Source organism: Camelina sativa, chromosome 20 (genome assembly GCF_000633955.1).
Source record: "Camelina sativa cultivar DH55 chromosome 20, Cs, whole genome shotgun sequence".
Taxonomy (NCBI): domain Eukaryota; kingdom Viridiplantae; phylum Streptophyta; class Magnoliopsida; order Brassicales; family Brassicaceae; genus Camelina; species Camelina sativa.
This window is the reverse complement of record NC_025704.1, coordinates 23,623,410-23,639,785: the sequence shown is the minus strand read 5'-3', so window position 1 is coordinate 23,639,785 and position 16,376 is coordinate 23,623,410. Positions and strand designations below refer to the sequence as shown.

Sequence of the window (16,376 nt, the reverse complement as noted above, 5' to 3'; positions counted from 1 at the left end):
TTACAGCAACCACGCCCCCCCCCCCCCCCGGGTTTCCAGCCTATGTCTAATGTGGTAGTCCCTGAGGTTTTAAACGAAATGAAGAAGTTCCTACTGTATGGGGATCCCTCCCTGTTGGGTCAGAGTGAACAAATGTTAAAGTCCACACTCGAGTCCATCTCTCATGACACTCGAGCCTAGAGTTCTTTGCTACGCTTGGAAGCTCCTCCTAAACTGACACCAGATGTTGCCAAAGACATGAGTTTGGTCTTTGGTTACCAAAAGCCGATAAGGGAGGCTGTTGAGGGAACTTTGGAAAAGGTAGATAATCGAGCTCCAGCACCCCTGGACAAAAGTGGTCAAGGGAAACTGGTGCAGGGCAATGAGGGTGTGCGAGACATGTGGAACTACAATGTTGTTACTAGTGTGCAGATATCTCCGAAGGATCCTCTAAGCTCTGTGGCTCCGAGTGGGTTCCAAATGGGACTCTCAGAGACCAATGGGGGTGGTAAAGATCACAGGAAAGCAGCTCCGCAGCACTCTTTCTTCCTCCTGGAAAAGGAAGAAAGCTAAAAGTGTGAATAGAAGTAGTAATGTTGCTGGTGGGGTTTCTGGAGAGGTGTGTGAGTCCTCCTCAGGAGGGTTTAATCCTAATAGGGAGTCACAAGAGGAAACTGAAGTGTCATCTAAGTTCTTCAGGCGCGAGACAGTGACCTTGGGACCTAGAGTTCTAGATTATGCAGACGATAGAACATGTAACTTTAACCCTCGTCCTCAGGGTAATGTGCAGCTGCGGATGCCTATTTACAACAATGAACAGTCTGGTTTGGTGGGTCCCCAGAAACCACTCAATTCTAAATGAGTATAACTAGTTGGAACTGCCAAGGAATGGGGAGCACCTCGGCAGTTCGACGTCTGAAGGAAATGTGTCGTGAACAATTCCCAGATTTTTTGTTCCTCCTGGAGACTAAAAACTCCAGAGAACACGTGATGGGAGTTATGGATTGGTTAGGCTATGATAAGGTGCATGTCGTGGATCCAGTCGGTTTGAGCGGAGGTTTAGCTCTATACTGGAAAGATATGTATGAGGTGGAGGTGCTTCAGTCAGATTCTCGTTTGATTGATACTCGAATAACTAAAGGCTCTATGACATTTTATGCCACTTTCGTTTATGGTGATCCTGTCAGACAAAAACGAGAGGAGGTTTGGGAAAGGCTTACAAGGATCAGCATACAACGAGATGAAACATGGTTTCTCACTGGTGATTTCAATGAACTCATGAATAACTCGAAAAATCTGGGAGGACCCGCAAAACCTGAATGGTCATTCTATCCATTTCGTAGTATGGCGAGGAGTTGTTGTATCAAAGAACTGTCTAGTTCCGGAAATAAGCTTTCGTGGGCAGGAAGAAGAGAGAATGTTTGGGTGCAGAGTCGCTTAGATAGAAGCTTTGGGAATAGTGCATAGTTTACCATGTTTCCACGAACCATAACAGAGTATTTGAAGTTCATGGGGTCTGATCATCGACCTATGATAACAAGGTTTGTGGGTGACAATGGGCTGTTTAGAGGCAGGTTTTGCTATGATAAGCGTTGGACTCGTAAGCCGGAGATGGAGGAACTTATGAAACAGAACTGGGGGCCGCCATGTATAGGTTTGTCAATGACAGATAGACTGATCCATTGTCAGAGGGTTTTCTCCAAATGGAAGCGCACAACCAATACCATCTCGCAGATTCTGATTCAACGTCTCAAGGAGGAGCTGGAGAGAGAGTCTACGAAGAGACAACCATGCTTTCAAAGACTACATCAAATCAAAGGAGAGCTGTCTGCTGCTTTCCGTGACGAGGAACTGTATTGGCGACAGAAAAGTCGACAGCTATGGCTGCGGGAAGGTGATAAGAATACCGCTTTCTTTCATGGATGTGTAAATTTCAAAAGAATGAAGAACAGATTGATATCCCTCATAGATAAACATGGGAATGAAGTGTTTGAGTAGGGATCAAAGGGCGATGTGGCAGTTGAATACTTCACTGAGATGTTCTCTTCTTCGGGACCATCGGGTTTTGAGGAGTTATTGGAAGGTATGGATACCAGAGTAACCGAGGCAATGAACAGAGCGCTAACAGCCCCCATATCTGCTTCTGAGATCAAACATGCCGCGTTTAAAGTGAAAGGAGACAGTGCTCCGGGTGCTGATGGCTGGACGGTGTCTTCTTCAAAAGACACTGGAATATCATTGGGGAAGATATCATCAAAGAAGTTCAAGGATTTATTAACTCTGGTGTGTTACCACCGGACTAGAACCATACGCAGATTTGTTTAATCCCAAAAACACCAAATGCCAACACTATGGGAAATATGCGACCCATAAGTCTCTGTTCGGTGTTATATAAGATAGTATCGAATGTCCTCTGTTCACGACTGAAGGTATGCTTGCCAAGTTTGGTATTGGAGACCCAAGGTGCTTTTGTTTCTAGGCATTTAATCTCAGACAACATTCTGATTGCACATGAGATAATTCATGCCTTGAGGACAAATGCTAAGTTTAATGAAGAGCTAGTGGCCATTAAAACAGATGTGTCAAAGGCGTACGATCGAGTAGAGTGGGATTTTCTGGAATGCTTGTTCACACGTATGGGGTTTGACAGTAGATGGATACAGTGGGTTATGGCATGTGTGAGATCTATGTCGTATTTAATTCTTATCAATGGGAGTGCACATGGATACATCTCTCCAGACCGTGGGTTAAGACAGGGCGACCCTTTATCCCCATTCTTATTTATTTTATGTGCGGAGGTCTTGGTGCATATTTTGAAGCAAAAGCAAGTTTAAGGACAGCTCACGGGATTTAGTTTCAACAACTCATGTCCTGTGATCCAGCATCTCCTGTTCGCTGACGACAGTTTGTTCATTTCAAAAGCCACACAACGAAAATGTGAGGTGCTGCTTCATTGCTTAACTGCATATGGTAGAGCTTTGAGACAGAGTATAAACTTCTCAAAATCCGCTATAACCTTTGGTGCTAAAGCGAGTGATCAGGTAAAGAGCATGGTGAAAAACACGATGGAGATTAATGCTGAGGGTGGAACTGGTACCTATCTGGGCCTACCAGAGTGCTTCAGCGGGTCTAAACAAGCTTTGCTCAACTTTATTGGGGACAAACTGAAGAAGAGACTCCATGGGTGGTATGCTAAATCTCTCTCGATGGGTGGTAAAGAGATATTACTCAAATTTGTGGCCATGACATTGCCGGTTTATGCTATGTCTTGCTTCAGATTAAGCAAGAACCTTTGTCGCAAAATCACTAGTGCCATGACAGAGTTCTGGTGGAGTAATTGTGAAGGGAGAAGAAAGATTGCGTAGGTGACTTGGAAGAAGTTGTGTAAGCCTAAAGCTGAGGGAGGTTTGGGTTTTAAGGATATTAGTGATTTTAATCAAGCATTGCTCGCAAAACAAGCCTGGCGCATGCTCAATAATCCAGCTTCTTGGCGAGATTTTTCAAGAGCAGGTACTTCAAAAACACATCGATTTTGGAATGTGGCGTTGGTTTGCGACCATCTTATGCATGGCGAAGTATTATACATGGCCGGGAGTTGTTGAAGAATGGTTTGCTCAAGATTATAGGCAATGGACAAGACACACTAGTGTGGCAGGACAAGTGGATAGAAGATCAGCATCCCCGAGCTCCTTATCGTTTCCAAATATTTTTTGATGTGGGTTTAAAGGTGGCTCAACTGAAGGACCCATCAATTGGTCAATGGAATGTAGACATGGTGAAAGAGTTTTTCCCGCTGATTGATGCAGCGAAGATCCTGGCCATGAGATTTACGAATTCTCAATCAGACCGATATATATGGCCTTATAACAAGTACGGCGCATACTCAGTTATAAATGGTTATTGGTTAGCAAACTCCTTGGTGGATCGTTATGAAGTTTTACCGGAAGCGGTTAAACACTCCAATGCACTAAAGAAGAAAGTCTGGAAGCTGAGAACGGTTCCAAAGATAAAGATCTTCTTTTGGCGAGTGTTATCCGGGGCTCTGACAGTGGCTAGGAGATTAGCATCGCGAGGACTTCAGATTGATTTACGGTGTATGATGTGTGGGGCTGCGGAAGAGTCGATAGGACATATGTTGTTTAGTTGTCAGGTGGCCCGATAAGCTTTTGCTTTAGCCAATATCCCCCTGCCTCGTGACGGTTTCTCTGATACGGATGCTGAGAAGAATTGGGAATACTTAGCGGGAATTATAAATGATGGTGAGGTCCCGGAAGAAACGAAACTTGCAATACTGTGGCTATTATGGGAAATCTGGAAATATAGAAATTATGTGGTCTTTGAGGGTAAACATGGGGATATTCAAGAGATGGTTCTGAAGGCAGCACATGATGCGAGACTGTAGTTAGAAGCGCAACAACAGGTTGTACGGGTAGAGGAGATGAAAGTGAATAACATATCACAAATCCTGGAGGTAAAATGGAGGAAACCCCCGACAGGGATGGTGAAGTGTAATGTGGGCGTTTCATGGCTCAATAAATCTGCAAGGGTTAGAGGAAGTTGGATCATCAGAGATGAGTTTGGCCAGGTATTATATCATGCACGAAATGATTTTGGCTGCTCTGCCTCGTTAGCTACTGCAGGTCTGCAGATTTTCAAATGGATGATCGAGGAGCTACAGATTCTGCATATTGATAAAGTGATTATTGAGATGGATTGTGTGATGACAGTTCAAGCGATCAATTGTCCATCTGATTGGCCTAGGCAATGGTTCCTTATTCGAGAGATACACACCCTTTTGGACGGCCTAAGGTCGTGGGAATGTAAACATGTGGCAGCTGCAGCGAATAAACCAGCGAGAGCGATTGCAAGGAGTGTTACAAGAGATGGTCGGTTTGAATCATACCTGGCTCTAGGCGGTCCGTCGTGGCTTCAGGATGTCCTGAGGAGAGATGGTTGTTAAGTTGGTTGCAGCTCCTTTTATGGCTTAATACTTGGAGGGTTATTATAACCTCACTATCAAGGATTTGTTTGGTTTATTGTCCTTTTCTTTCCTCATGCTTGTACGTTTTCCCCTTTGATTCAATATTATCCAAATGACAAAAAAAACTAAGTATCATACTCCCCCGGTTAAGCAAGTAACGAGTCTCGTAATCTCTAACACACTATTAGTCCTTGTGGATCAATTCTAAATATACTACCTTAAAGTTAAATGTATCTTATTGTTATTCTAGCAAACATGTTTTTTTTTTAACGCTTCCACTTATATTAAAATAGTGAGAGAAGTTTAAAAAAACTCAAGGTTCTTGAAATATAACTGCATATACGATGCTAAATTTTTGTGGAATTTACTATAATTAATTAAAGTATTATTATTTAGCATGATTCTAGCAATTGGATGAGTTATTCACTAATTTTCAAATAGTAATCCCAAAAAAGAAAATAATAATCCTAGATATCAAAAAAAACTTATCTCTTGGACGATCCTCTATAATATAATATGATTCTGCAACCAAAACGGACCACCTAGGGCAAGGTAAAAGGAAAAACAGGTTTGAAGAGCAAATTGTTATTGAACAAACTCAAAATTACATGATGTGAAACTTGTATTAAAAAAAAAAAACATTGATTTTTTCGAAGCTCTATAAGACTTTTCTACCGAACCATACCAGCAAAAGTGGACCGAACTAAAATTTGGTGTAAGGATATAAACCGATTGGACATTTCTAGCAGTTAATAACCATATTTTTTTAATTCTTTTAAATTTCTTATTTTCTGAAAAGCTTCTATATTTTGAGTTAAACTAATTCTTTGAAGCGAATCAAAATTTAAAAAGTTTACCAATATCTTTTTATATTTACTAAACTTTGGTTTCAGTTCAGAATTATTTTATCTAAACCAAACAAACGATTATCGAACCAATCTAAACCAAAAATTCAATACGGAATCTGTTCTCCAAAACATATAACCCAAATAACTAAGTTTCCGAGATGAACCAGACCGTTTAAACCGGTTTTCCAGACCTAATAATTTGACCATTTGGGCATTATATATAGGGGTTAAATCTAGTTGGCGAACAAAATATATTCTTGGCATAAGTTATGGGGTTCCTAATTTCCTATGATGCTCAATGCACGCGTGTGACTTTTTAATCATTGTAAATTTATATTTGTCAACAAACACTATATAGTTTAATCAGTTAAAAAGAACAAATTTCCGGGATTTAATTGTTTATTTTACATAAAGCTCTCGTTGAACAATATTACCTTAGCCTATGTACATTATTATCAATTTTATAATTACAATCTAGCATTTGTAAGATTTACACATGTGTGTGTGCTTAATTAATTCGGGAGCATACTCTATAAATTAAGCAAGTTATTATGATTATAAGACGAAATGTACATTCTAATATATTCATAGTTTTTTGGGTGCTTATTAAATTTTGAAAACGACAAAATAGACATTTAGGGGGTGTATTGAACTTAATATTTTAGGAGATTTGATGAGATTTTAATATTTTAGGATTTTGAGAGATTTTAGTGTAGTTTTAGGAGATTTTGATTATTTGGTAGAGATTTTAAATGATTTAATAAGAAAATGATTTGGGATTAGTGAGATTTGAGTATTGAATTTTAGGTGATTTTAGGATATTTAGAAGAAAAAAAAGAGCAACTTGGACTTCAACATCGTCACTTGTTATAGTGTTATGTGTTAGTGAGATCTCTACAATGCATGTACACACAGTTCACACTACAGTTTCAAATCATCTACTTACAAAGATAGTCGACATTTTTAACCAAAAAAAAGATTCTTACATGATCGGAATTCAGAAAGGGAGAGAGAGTACTACTTAATAAAGACACACAATTTACACAGACTGACACTCTATATTAATTTAAGCTCTTCCAGCCATTCAAAATGGAGGAGACACTGATCTGGTTTCCCTTCTGCAACCGCCTTCTCCGAGAGTGAATAAAACCAACCATTTCTCCATTTAAACTCTTTAACAGCAGTTGGCCTCTTACGAAACCCACTCTGCTCGCTATTGGAGTTGATGGCAGCCTTGATAACAATGAGCCTGCATACGAGAAGTCTTATAGAATAGTCATACTTCCCGATTTTGTTTCACTTCCATTTCCTTCTGTTGAACTACCAGAGAAGGTGAGGATTGCAGTTGATACTGTAGTGAATGCCATAGGTGCTGAGCGGAAAGAGCAAGTTATTGCAGTCTATATCAATTTCAGTTGATACTGCAACTAACAAATGTTGCAGCTTTGACAGCTGAGAAAAACCAAGTTAGTGAACATGCATTGACACTGCAGCAGATCAAAAGTGGCATTGGCGGAGCATCTGGCCCATTTTGGAATTAACTTCTCATTGATGCAGAAGACTGAAATGAAGTCGACGGTCATTATCTGTTTATTCGATGGAACAGACACTTGCAGATCTTGATTCGATGAAGTCGCGGTGACGGGGTCATTATCTGTATATCCATCCACAAACAAGTCATTTAAAATTAACTATGGCAAATCAAGAACAGCACACAAATACATAACAGATCATAGGACATTAAAAGTGATGTCAAAGTCTTTGTCACAACTTAAGCATAAAAAAAATCAAAAACCAACAACAAAAACACAGCAATAATCAAATAAGAAAAGAACAGAGACAAACCATAGCTTAAGTAGATGGCGAATGATTAGGTTGACGGAATTGTTATCACTGACCAAAAGATGACGGTAGATGCTGAAATCTGTAAATCTGATTGAATGGTGGTTACTCCCATAACCAGCAGAGGTGGCGGAGTCGACGACTAATTTTGGGTTCCAATTCACAGATGGATCAGCTTGATTGAGCAACAATGTCTTGCGCTGCAATGATCAACTTGATTGGCTTAAAGACAAATTTGAGATTTTTTTTTTGAGATATGTATCTGAGAGTCAAGAGAGAAAGGGATAGAGAATAGCAGAAGAGAAGTTGCAGAGATGGGTTCTTTTTTTTTTTTTGTCGTCAATGGGTAATGGTTTTTCCAGAAAGAAAAATAACACTTTTTATTAAAATTCTTCAAAGTTTCACCTTTAAAGGTGTGATTTTGTAAGTCATATATTTGAACTAAAAATGTTAAAACAATCTCCTAGAATCACACATTCAATAGATTTTTAAAAAATTTGTGATATTTTGAATAACAGTATATTTGAAGTGGGATTTATAAATTATTGGTTGAATAACAAGAGATTGTGAATGATTTTAAATGATTTATATAAATCTCAAATTCAATAACACATGATTTCAGATGATTTTTAAAAATCACTGATTCAATAACAATGGATTTAAGAATACCTTAAAATCTTCTAAAATATTAAGTTCAATACACCCCCCTTAAATCTATGATTAAAGCAAGCTTTGGGTGAAATTCCATATCTTTTTATGGGTGCACTAATTTCTTATTGCTTCTTGGAAAGTTCACACTTGACACAAGCACGAAAAATCTTGCACGTCGGAGTACAAAAAATAAATCTTGCACGTCGGAGTAAAAAAAACATTTCCTATATCAATTTTGAATTCACCAAAGTAATCTCTAATCAAAGTTGTCATCCTTAACTCTTAAGTAGTTAAGTTATATACTATGTATATTTGTTCATTATTTTTGAATTCAAAAGAATTGCTTGAGATTTTTCTGTTACTAATTGAATATGATATTTAAGTTGAATATAAGAAAAATATTATATTCAATTAGTGTTTACGACAAAACAAAAAATGGTTATTTGACTGATATAATTTATACCAAGAATATTTTTTGTTCGCTAATAAATACTGTCTCCCGACATCTTATATTTTCTTTTTACCACTGGACAGTAAGATGAAGTAATTGCGATGTTTAAAGGATATTAACAGGAAATTTATATTGAAATTAAAAAAAAAAAAAGGAATAGGTAAAAGAGTAAACGTGAAGAGTTAAAAATATTAAAACGATGTCAGAGTTGGCCTAAAACGGTGTATAATCTGCAAATCTGCCACTATAGCTTTTGTGTCACTCAGCTTCCCCCTTTAGCTTTTGCTTTTATAGATTAAACAAAATATAAAAAGGTAAATATTGTGTTTATTACCAATCTACTTTAGTATTATATTTTATTTTTTGAAATTCGTAAGAACATTTGTTTAGTTTATTGTTAGCAAAATTTGCTTTACGTTGTCGCCAACTATATAGTAATTCTAGAAACATGCATAGTTTGGAATCAAACGAAATTTATTTATTTATTTTATTGAGAATATTGAAAAGCAAAGAGATGAGAGAACCCCAAAATATTGAAAAGTAATGTTAATACAAGTTACTTTACAGAGTCTCTGTCTTTTTATCATCTCTGATCTTAGTCCTATTTATACTTTTATTTGTGAAAAGCACCCCAAAGTGGTTCCCAAAATTTTGAACAAGTTATATAAAAAGACTGAATAAATCATCAAAACATTATTTAAAGTAAAAAAAATATTGAAAGTTGCTAAAGAATTGAAAAATATAAATTATTATTTATTAATAAATGGTGCGAATAAATCCAGGCTTTGTCGTATAGTTGTCTTTGAGCAAACGCTTCTTGCATTACAAGTACATGAGATGGTTTATAAAAGATAAGATACGACTTGTTTAGTGTTTTTTTTATACATAGTCCTATTATTCTCCTAATTTGATCTTGAAATGTCAAGAAAGTATAGATTATGATGTAAATGCCAAATAACATCAAATATAACTAAGCTACGTTTTTTCACATAAAAAGTGCTTTTCTTAAGCAAATAATTATAGGATACATGAACAAAGATTTTGGAAATAAGCAATGGTGAATTTTCTCATTCATTGTTTTTGTTTTGTTTCTTTCTAATTGGGTCATGTGTGCCTGTGTGGAGATAGTGAAGAAGATTTGATGCATCATTTTCACTAAAGGCGTTCAAAAAGAATTTATCAGTCACACATCTGCATAGAAATTATTGTTATAAAAAGAATAGAACCAAGATAAAAAGGTGGTATTATAATGCATGTTTTATTTAATATATATATATTTCTTATTTTATTGGAGATGAAAAAAAGGTAGGATTGTCTTGTTGTAGGGACAACTTTGATGTGTTTCAAAGAGACCTTTACTTGCTTTTCTCAAATTGAAGTTATCCAAATCAAACCAAAATCAAAAACATACCCAACCAAACCTAAAAAACTACACAAATCACAATGCATTTAGATTTCTTGTCGACCTGAATCAAAACCTTCAAATCAAACTATTTTATAACCAAACTGAAATAAAACCATTTTGTCACCTCAATTTTGTTACACACAATAACACCAACTTCATAAAAAAAATTATACCCTCTCTGTTTTACAAACATATCGATTAAAGTATATTTATTTTACATTAAAAACTTAGAAAAAATATATTATATTATATGATATCATTAAACAAAAACACGAAAATTATAGTTCTTTATAATACAATTTTATTTCTTCGATCAGTTCACAAAAATAATATGAATAAACATGAAATTTGTCTAATTGTACTTGTTTTATAAAAAAGATTGAACCCTAAAAAAAAAAAAAAAGGAGGAACAAGAAAATGGCACATTGATTATTATTAAAACATTTAAATCAAAATACCAAATCATTTGATATACAATAACCACCAAAGACAGATGGGCTGTACCCATATGAAATCTAATAGGGCTTAATAAGTAGCCCAGTTGGGCCTGCAAAGTTCAAACATGTAACTCATTCAATCTTCTTCTCAACTACAAACTTGAGAAACAAACTTATTATTAGCGTTCTCTGCTTATGACATCTCCAAGCACAAGCAAGGATCATCGATGCTTAAACCTAATTTCAAAATGCAAATCCTTACAAAACCTCAAACAAATCCATGGCCAAATCATCACAACCGGTCTGTCTCACCACACTTACCCTTTAAGTAAGCTCCTTCACTTATCCTCCACCGTCTGCTTAACCTACGCACTCTCCATCTTACACCAAATCCAAAACCCTTCCGTCTTCCTCTACAACACTCTCATCTCCTCCATCGTCTCAAATCACAATTCCACCAAAACCCATCTCGCTTTTGCTCTCTACGATCAGATTTTGAGCTCAAGATCAAACCTTGTCAGACCCAACGAGTTCACTTACCCTTCTCTGTTTAAAGCCTCTGGCTTTGACCCGAAATGGCACCGCCATGGGAGGACTCTTCATGCCCATGTTTTGAAATTTCTCGAACCAATGAATCATGATCGGTTTGTGGAAGCTGCTTTGGTTGGGTTTTATGCTAATTGTGGTAGATTGAGAGAAGCTAGGTCACTGTTTGAGCGGATTAGGGAACCTGATTTGGCTACTTGGAACACTCTTCTTGCTGCGTACGCTAGTTCTGATAGTAGTGAGAGTGATGATGAGGTTTTGAGGTTGTTTGTGAGAATGCAAGTGAGACCTAACGAGGTTTCTCTAGTAGCTTTAATCAAATCTTGTGCGAGTTTAGGTGAGTTTTGGGGAGGTGTATGGGCTCATGTTTATCTCTTGAAGAACAATCTGACTCTAAACCAGTTCGTGGGTACTTCTCTTATTGATCTGTACTCAAAATGTGGATGTTTGAGTCTCGCACGCCAGGTGTTCGATGAAATGCGTGAGAGAGATACATCCTGTTACAATGCTATGATTCGCGGTTTAGCAGTTCACGGGTTTGGTCAAGAAGCTATCGAATTGTACAAGAGCTTGATCTCCAAAGGATTAATCCCTGATGAAGCAACATTCGTGGTGACAATATCCGCGTGTTCGCACTCGGGTCTAGTTGACGAAGGTCTTGAAATATTTCACTCGATGAAAGAGGTTTACGGGATCGAGCCTAAGGTTGAGCATTACGGATGTTTAGTTGATCTACTGGGACGATTAGGGAGGTTGGAAGAAGCGGAAGAATGTATCAAGAGGATGCCAATGAAGCCTAATGCGACATTGTGGAGATCGTTTCTAGGGTCAGCTCAAATACACGGTGACATGGTGAGGGGTGAATCTGCACTTAAGCATTTGTTAGGGTTAGAACTCGAAAATAGCGGAAATTTCGTGCTTTTATCGAATATTTATGCCGGAGTTGACCGTTGGACTGACGTGGAGAAGACCCGGGAACTTATGAAAGACCACCGTGTCCATAAATCTCCGGGGATTAGTATTATTGACTAATACATTCTAGTATTAGCATAATGTTTTTTTTTTTTTCTAATAGAATACAATTTACAGAACAAATGATATATCAACTAGTTTACAAAATAGACAAGTCATATGAAATTCAAAAGACCAAAACTACAACAACTTGTTTTGTTAAAAAAGAACATGTTAATCCTTCAATAACTCGATACGTGTATCCCAAAAACTATTACAAAAATTAATTATTATACTAATGTAGCTGAGACAAAATATCTCATTTCTTATAAATATTTTCACAACAAATCTTGTCTCTACACAGAATATTAAACAAATAAAAGACCACAGTTGTTAGATTGTTGTCCTTTTACCATATACTTAATCAAATAATTGAATTAGGTGCTAATTGACACATCAATTAGAACGGTATGTCCATTCATTATCCACTAACGACAATTTTATATACTCATAAATAATATAACAAATCCACTAATTGTGTCTTAATTACAATTAACCAATGTTCTCTTAAAATTAAGAGAGCCAACACAAAACTAACTTAATTTGCCTTCAATGGCTTCTTCAGCAGCAGCCATCGTCTTCTCATACTCATCTTTTCGTTCTTCACCAATCCAGAACCATTATGTCACACGCTATGCTCCTGGATCTTCCTCCGTCGTTTCTTTCAACCGCCGTCGAGCTTCCCGCCGAGGTCTCGTCGCCGTGAAATCGGCGCTTATCGAGCCGGACGGGGGAAAACTCATGGACCTAGTCGTGGAAGAATCACGGCGGCGCGCGATGAAACGCGAGGCTGAGACGGTTCCCGTAAGGATCAAGCTGAACCGTGTGGATCTTGAGTGGGTACATGTGCTAAGCGAAGGCTGGGCTAGTCCCCTCAAAGGTTTCATGAGACAGTCAGAGTTCCTCCAAACACTTCATTTTAACTCGATCCGGGTTGAAGACGGCTCCGTCGTCAACATGTCGGTTCCGATCGTCCTCGCCATCGATGACGATCAGAAGTTCCGCATCGGTGATTCCAACCGTGTCACGCTCGTTGACTCGGTTGGTAACCCTATCGCAATACTCACCGAGTAAGTCTAATTATTTGAATCTTGATTAGTCAGCAATTCAAATCTTGAAAAGTATGTGTTTAAGGAAAAATCTAGGTAGGAGTTGAATCTTGATTAGAAACTTATAATTCTGATTGATTGGTTTGAGTCAGTATTGAGATTTACAAGCATCCGAAAGAAGAAAGAATCGCGAGAACATGGGGAACCACGGCTCGTGGACTTCCTTATGCAGAAGAAGCAATCACCAAAGCTGGAAACTGGTTGATCGGAGGTGATTTACAAGTTCTTGAACCTATCAAGTACAACGATGGTTTAGACCGGTTTAGGCTATCTCCATCACAGCTGCGGGAGGAGTTTACAAGGCGTGGTGCGGACGCGGTGTTCGCGTTTCAGCTTAGGAACCCGGTCCATAATGGTCATGCGCTTCTTATGACTGATACTCGTAGAAGGCTTCTTGAGATGGGTTACAAAAACCCTGTCTTGTTGCTTAATCCACTTGGTGGATTCACTAAGGCTGATGATGTGCCTCTTAGTTGGCGTATGAGGCAACACGAGAAGGTATATATTAAACCCTAACTGTCGCTTTCTTATGTTCCAAGAAACTCTATTTGTAATACAAAAGTGTTCATCTTCTATATGAAACAGAGCAATGAGCTTCTTTTATGACAATATATTCAGATTTTGTGTAGCATATGGAGTGGAAAATGTTATATTGTTGTTTCTTGCTTTGAACGTGTAGGTGCTGGAGGATGGTGTTCTTGATCCAGAGACCACTGTAGTGTCCATCTTCCCATCTCCAATGCATTATGCTGGCCCGACCGAGGTTCAGTGGCACGCCAAAGCTAGGATCAACGCTGGAGCGAACTTCTACATTGTTGGTCGTGATCCAGCCGGTATGGGCCATCCAATGGAGAAGAGGGATCTTTATGATGCTGATCACGGGAAGAAAGTGCTCAGTATGGCTCCAGGACTTGAACGCCTCAACATTCTTCCTTTTAAGGTTAAGATCAATCCTTGCTACTTCCTCTAAATCTGAACTTTCTTCAAGGTTAGGTCTGATTAATATTGGTTTGTTTGCATATATAGGTCGCTGCATATGATACAACTCAGGGAAAAATGGCCTTCTTTGATCCTTCTAGGTCTCAAGACTTCCTCTTCATATCAGGAACCAAGGTAAAACCCAACTTTGGTAGTAAAATCAGATTTACAAATCCAAGGTTCTTAGTTTAGTGACTGGTTTGTTTTGTAGATGCGTGGCTTGGCGAAGAAGAAAGAGAACCCACCAGACGGTTTCATGTGCCCNTAATCCACTTGGTGGATTCACTAAGGCTGATGATGTGCCTCTTAGTTGGCGTATGAGGCAACACGAGAAGGTATATATTAAACCCTAACTGTCGCTTTCTTATGTTCCAAGAAACTCTATTTGTAATACAAAAGTGTTCATCTTCTATATGAAACAGAGCAATGAGCTTCTTTTATGACAATATATTCAGATTTTGTGTAGCATATGGAGTGGAAAATGTTATATTGTTGTTTCTTGCTTTGAACGTGTAGGTGCTGGAGGATGGTGTTCTTGATCCAGAGACCACTGTAGTGTCCATCTTCCCATCTCCAATGCATTATGCTGGCCCGACCGAGGTTCAGTGGCACGCCAAAGCTAGGATCAACGCTGGAGCGAACTTCTACATTGTTGGTCGTGATCCAGCCGGTATGGGCCATCCAATGGAGAAGAGGGATCTTTATGATGCTGATCACGGGAAGAAAGTGCTCAGTATGGCTCCAGGACTTGAACGCCTCAACATTCTTCCTTTTAAGGTTAAGATCAATCCTTGCTACTTCCTCTAAATCTGAACTTTCTTCAAGGTTAGGTCTGATTAATACTGGTTTGTTTGCATATATAGGTCGCTGCATATGATACAACTCAGGGAAAAATGGCCTTCTTTGATCCTTCTAGGTCTCAAGACTTCCTCTTCATATCAGGAACCAAGGTAAAACCCAACTTTGGTAGTAAAATCAGATTTACAAATCCAAGGTTCTTAGTTTAGTGACTGGTTTGTTTTGTAGATGCGTGGCTTGGCGAAGAAGAAAGAGAACCCACCAGACGGTTTCATGTGCCCTTCTGGTTGGAAGGTGTTGGTTGATTACTATGACAGTCTCAGCGCAGAGTCTGGTAATGGAAGGGTATCAGAAGCTGTTGTTTCTGCTTGAATTCCAAAGTCTCCGTGTCCCACAAGTCTCACATTGCCTCTTTGTTAGTAACCAAGCTATGTAACAGAAAGCTTGCAATAAAACCAATGTAACATCTGTGTGTTCTTTGCGTCTCTGTTGTCAAACTTGTCATCAAGTCGCACTGCTTTGTACCATATTTGCTTATTATTGTTTTATAAATGAAAAACATATTGTGTATTGTGATCAACCCTGGAAACATAAACTGTAAGCAACAAAACTAATTTAGACAGAAACAGATATGCTACATGATGGTTGGTCCTAAAGGCGGTGGCGGGTCGATTCCCGGCGGTTGAATCTCCGGTGGGCGAGGCGGTTCCCAATTTGGAGGCACATCAGGTGGTGATTCTGGCGTCGGAGGGTTTGGAGTATCTGGCATCGGTGGAGATGGAGACGGTGGAACCGGAAACTCGGGGCCGGGTGTCTGCGGCGGTCCAAGCGGTGGTGGATCACTTGGAACCGCAGTAACTTCCGGTGGAGTTTCCGACGGTTTGATCTCCGGTATATTCGGAAGCTCCGGGACTTCTAATGGTGTCAACTCTGGTCCTCTACTCGGCCGTGAAGGTACCTCTTCCTCCGAACCGGGAAATTGAATCTCCGGTGGACCGGTTTGGCTAACGAAATGAACCCCGGTACTATAGTTGGTTAACCCTCTAACCGACTTAGAAGTACACGACACCGATTTCGCCGCGGTCATTAGCCGTGTAGACCATGGCTTAAACTTGGATGAACCTAAAATGAAACTGCCTCTCACAAGATTTGCAGAGACCAAAGACATANTACTTCCTCTAAATCTGAACTTTCTTCAAGGTTAGGTCTGATTAATACTGGTTTGTTTGCATATATAGGTCGCTGCATATGATACAACTCAGGGAAAAATGGCCTTCTTTGATCCTTCTAGGTCTCAAGACTTCCTCTTCATATCAGGAACCAAGGTAAAACCCAACTTT

The 16,376-nt window shown here is 38.8% G+C and overlaps 3 protein-coding genes across 7 annotated transcripts in view; 2 read left to right on the top strand and 1 right to left on the bottom strand.

Moving 5' to 3' along the window:
- LOC104771526 (pentatricopeptide repeat-containing protein At5g43790-like) lies at positions 10,746 to 12,277 on the top strand. The gene has a single exon (XM_010496057.2). It carries the CDS (start codon positions 10,790 to 10,792, stop codon positions 12,170 to 12,172), a length of 1,383 nt encoding a protein of 460 aa, XP_010494359.1. The 5' UTR covers positions 10,746 to 10,789; the 3' UTR covers positions 12,173 to 12,277.
- Positions 12,628 to 16,376, top strand: part of LOC104771523 (ATP sulfurylase 4, chloroplastic-like) — a 5,394-nt gene continuing 1,645 nt past the window's right edge. The window contains exons 1-6 of one of the 5 annotated variants that reach the window (XM_019242058.1): positions 12,630 to 13,221; positions 13,353 to 13,696; positions 14,512 to 14,573; positions 14,755 to 15,015; positions 15,102 to 15,188; positions 15,265 to 15,616. In XM_019242058.1, the coding sequence (XP_019097603.1) occupies positions 12,704 to 13,221; positions 13,353 to 13,696; positions 14,512 to 14,573; positions 14,755 to 15,015; positions 15,102 to 15,188; positions 15,265 to 15,408 (1,416 nt within the window). In that variant the 5' untranslated portion in view covers positions 12,630 to 12,703 and the 3' untranslated portion in view covers positions 15,409 to 15,616. The other 4 variants (XM_019242059.1, XM_010496054.2, XM_010496053.2 and 1 more) reach the window with 4 other exon arrangements.
- Positions 15,589 to 16,204, bottom strand: LOC104771524 (vegetative cell wall protein gp1-like). The gene has a single exon (XM_010496055.1). It carries the CDS (start codon positions 16,202 to 16,204, stop codon positions 15,671 to 15,673), a length of 534 nt encoding a protein of 177 aa, XP_010494357.1. The 3' UTR covers positions 15,589 to 15,670.